The sequence below is a fragment of the Corvus brachyrhynchos genome, unplaced genomic scaffold (genome assembly GCF_000691975.1).
Source record: "Corvus brachyrhynchos isolate BGI_N302 unplaced genomic scaffold, ASM69197v1 scaffold69, whole genome shotgun sequence".
Lineage (NCBI taxonomy): Eukaryota > Metazoa > Chordata > Aves > Passeriformes > Corvidae > Corvus > Corvus brachyrhynchos.
Window position 1 is genome coordinate 2,771,720 of NW_008240228.1, and position 3,851 is coordinate 2,775,570.

The 3,851-nt window shown below is 41.4% G+C and overlaps 1 protein-coding gene across 7 annotated transcripts in view; it reads right to left on the reverse strand.

Moving 5' to 3' along the window:
- PLCB4 (phospholipase C beta 4) overlaps positions 1-3,851 on the reverse strand; it is a 179,541-nt gene that overhangs the window by 12,996 nt on the left and 162,694 nt on the right. For all 7 annotated transcript variants that reach the window (XM_008642015.2, XM_017745246.1, XM_017745249.1 and 4 more), the window contains one exon: positions 456-631. In XM_008642015.2, coding sequence (XP_008640237.1) covers positions 456-631 — 176 coding nt within the window. The remainder of the gene's footprint in view (positions 1-455; positions 632-3,851) is intronic.

Genomic DNA, 3,851 nt, shown 5'->3' on the forward strand with positions numbered 1-3,851 from the left:
GCCCGCGCCGGGTTGGGCGCGGACCGCCCCCGAGGGGAAACCCGCCTCCAGCCGAGAGAGGCTGGTGCTGGGCTGCTGCTCTGTTTGCTGCTGCTGCTGCCAGAGTTGGTGGCGTTTGTTTGCCTTGTTTTATATATATATGTATTAGTAAAGAACTGCCATTCCTTTTCCCATATCTTTGCCTGAAAGCCCTGTAATTTCAGAGTTATAATAATTTGGAGGGAAGGGGGTCACATTTTCTGTTCTAAGAGAGGTTCTCACCTTCCTTAGCAGACACCTGTCTTTCAAACCAGGACACTACCTAAACCTTCTATGGTCACTTCTTTTACTTCTATCGTGCATTCAGCCCAGTGCCTTTGGCAGCAGTACAGGAGCTGTCAATGCAAAAAACTACAGCATTACACAGAGCAAACCTAAACCAAGCCCTCATTATTAGGCAGCACTGCCCTGCTCACCTGTCATGGGAAAATTTGAGCTGCTGGGTTTGTTGTTCATGAGCATTAATGAGCAGTTTCTTCAGTAGTTCACACTGCTGGTTCAAGTGCAAGTCGCGGATTTCCTGCTCCTCGGCGCTGTGCGTGTTGATCATCTCCGACCATTCCTTGGTGTGCTGAGCCACGATCTCTTTGACCTGTGGGAAGGTAACACCAGCTTTGTTAGAAGCTCCCAGATGGAGCAGCTCTTCCTGCTGCTGAAGGTGATGTAAAGACAATCATGAAACAGGTTCTAAAGAACACAGCTAAATTATGAAAAAGGAAGTTGCATAAATGAAGTTGCTTCACAGATAGCAAAGCCACTGAGGACACTGCTGGGTGGTATAAAAAACAGATGTAAACCAAACCCTACTATTAGGACACTATTATCTAAAGTGCCCTGAATAGACTGTCTGAATAAATAGGCTCTTCACTGTACTACCATTGTTTTAAAACCTTCTCTAACACCGAGTTAATAATAAAACAGTTTCACACTTTTGTTGCCAAGAAATATATATATCTTAAAAGTACTGAACTTAACAATGGCAAAACCTAGTGAGCAGGATTTCTCTGAGGGCTTAAAGATAGCCTTTGATTTTGTGGAGACAGTTTCACAAACACAGAGCGTTTCCAGAGAAATCCTGTATTTAGTACAACCTGACTCTGAAGATGGTCTACGTATCTTTGTTTTATATTCATTAAGTCAGCAGGGAATCTGACAAGTATTCTTCTCTTGCTTATCTCCCAAGACTCACATGAATAATGAGATTAAAGTTTTGGAATGTTCCCAAGAGACAGTATTAAGAAGTCTAAATCACCAGAGTGGTTATTATAATAATATATCACACTCACTGATTTTGAAAAGAAGCTAATAGAAAGATATGTTTTATTAACCTTTAATAATTATCTTTGGGTGTTTTGACATGTTATCCTACTTTTCCATAAATGGTATACAAAATGTGCCCCCCAATAAATCCATTTTCAGGCACTCATTTCAACTGCAACCAATAACATCTGGGTCATCTTCTGCGAAAGCAAACTGGATCCCTTCTATCAAAAATTGCCATAATTTTGCTTAGAAAGTGAGAGAATGATGCCAGTATTTTAGCTGGGGTTTGCATAATGAGGAACAGATTGTCTTGCACACAGTGGTGAAGGTGAAAAAAGTGGAGATTTTATCAGCCCCATTTTCCATTCTGCCCCAGAGAGGCTCCTCTGAAGGTGATGCCTGAGATGCCTCTTACCTAAAGCTCATGTTGCTTAATAAAGAGGGAATCTAATGAAATAAAGAAGTGAGTAATTCTGGAACAGATCAGGATGACTACCACTACTTGAAAGCCAGATCTGCACTTAACTATAGCTAAATTGTGGTCTCATAGCAAAACTGATACATGCAGCTGATAGAGAGCAACCTGGAGTTTTCTACAGAGAACAACAAAAGCCTTGTGAGGCAGAAGTTGGTATGACTAAGACAGGCCCAATTCCATCAGGGGGTTTAAGAGTCAGTGTGCCTCCAGCAAAATGAGCCATGCTTATTTTTGTGCATGTGGGGAAGTATACTACTAAGCCCAGAGCCTGTCAACTATGAAATTATATGAAGGATGTGGTGCAGTTTGTGGGAGTAGTATTTTTAATAAGGTGTTCGTAAGTACTGCCTTCAGAGCCAGAAAAATACGAGGATTCAGTTTTAAAATGAGTAAAAATAAATGCTTGGATGTTGTGAAGGAAGAAAGACTAACTTTTCAGGTGGAGTTTTTGAGAGGCTCAGGGACAGACACTCCAGCTCACCCCTGGCACCACCTAGGGCACTTTAGTTTGGGCCAAGTTTAGCCCAAGCTCCTTGAACCACGGGTGTGAAAAGGTGAGCAATTCCAAAGCAGGATTTATCACTTAGATACTCTCTGCCTCTCTTATATCTGCAGGGCCTCAAGCACCAAGACACTTGAGTTAGGCTGCATGAATCTCCTCTCAACAGTGAGACCTCATTTGGCTTACCAACCCCCAGGGAGACCTAGGATGAACTTAGGAGAGCTAGAAGTCATGGCTGAAGGTTTTAGGAAAACACGTTCCTTATTTATATTCAATGCAGAGTTTCCAGATGGAGTCAGCTCTATCCACAATTTGAATAAAAAATGGTGTAGGTAGATCAGTCCAAAATCCTGGGTGTAATTTGGAGCACAGCAGCAAAGGGACTGTGCCTTCAGAAAACTCCCACAGTCACAGTGTTAGAAATTATTAATATTTCAAAAAGACAAGTGCTGTGACGTGGCCCAGGGAGCAGGAGGTCAAGTGTTCACCACCACCACAGGCATTCCAGGAAACAAAGAAGAGTTTGCTTTTATTTAAAGCCTCCTTACGCTGTAGAGAAAATGCAAAATGAACTTTGCATGAAAGACGAAGCATGACAATAAAATAGTGAAATAAATACTGGAAGCCATGGTGAAAGCAAGTATTTTGTGACTTTGTTGCAAAGAGTTTACAAAGCCCAAACAAACACAGAGGAACAAAGACTCAAGGGCTCATTGCAAATGAATAATGTGATAATTGTTTTTAAATGGTGAATGCTATAAACCACAGAGGAACTTGAAGGCAGGAATTCTGACTCTCAAGTACACTGATACCAAAGAATCATGTAACATCTCATAGAATTATTGAGTCCAACTCCCGAAGAAAAACCCTGCAAGGTGACAGTGTGGTAATACTTAGATAAAGTATTTAATCTAAGAAGGAAGTAATAATCAGAAAAACACGCTGCCTGTGTTCATGGACAGATGTGCTGTGATGTGCTGCTAATTCCAGAAGCAGCAGGCCGTCTAAGAAGCAGATACACCTCCTTGTAAAACGAGCTTTTCTCTAGGGATGTGAGGGACAGAGAAGGTTTCTTTTATTACACATCCACCAAGGCAGAAGTCTCATTTCAGGTACAGCAAGATATAACCTGATGAGAAGGCTGTAAGGGATGTACCAAACACCAGCAACAGACTTTAAATACCCAATTTGACTCAGATTCCGAACAGCTTAGAACTCATGGCCATTAAATCATCTGAAATCCAATTTTGCTGCAGATCTGTGATACACTTCGAAGTTCAGCTGTAGTAAATTCAGAGAATATCTCTGCTTTTCTCCGATTTATTAGCAGCATAGTTGAAATGACTATTTAATCTTCACTGGGCTGCACTCTTGTCCTACTTTCTCCTATTAAGGCAGAGTTGCTCGTCCTAAAGGATAGGAAAAATAACCATCAGCTAACTTCTCTCTTTCCTGTTCTGCAGACTGTCTTTGCAAGCCTGTCCTTTCATCTGTTCCTACACTGGGCCTAAGAGACTAATTAAAATCCTGATAAGGAACCTTCTTTTGCACAGCATATATGCAAGAAAT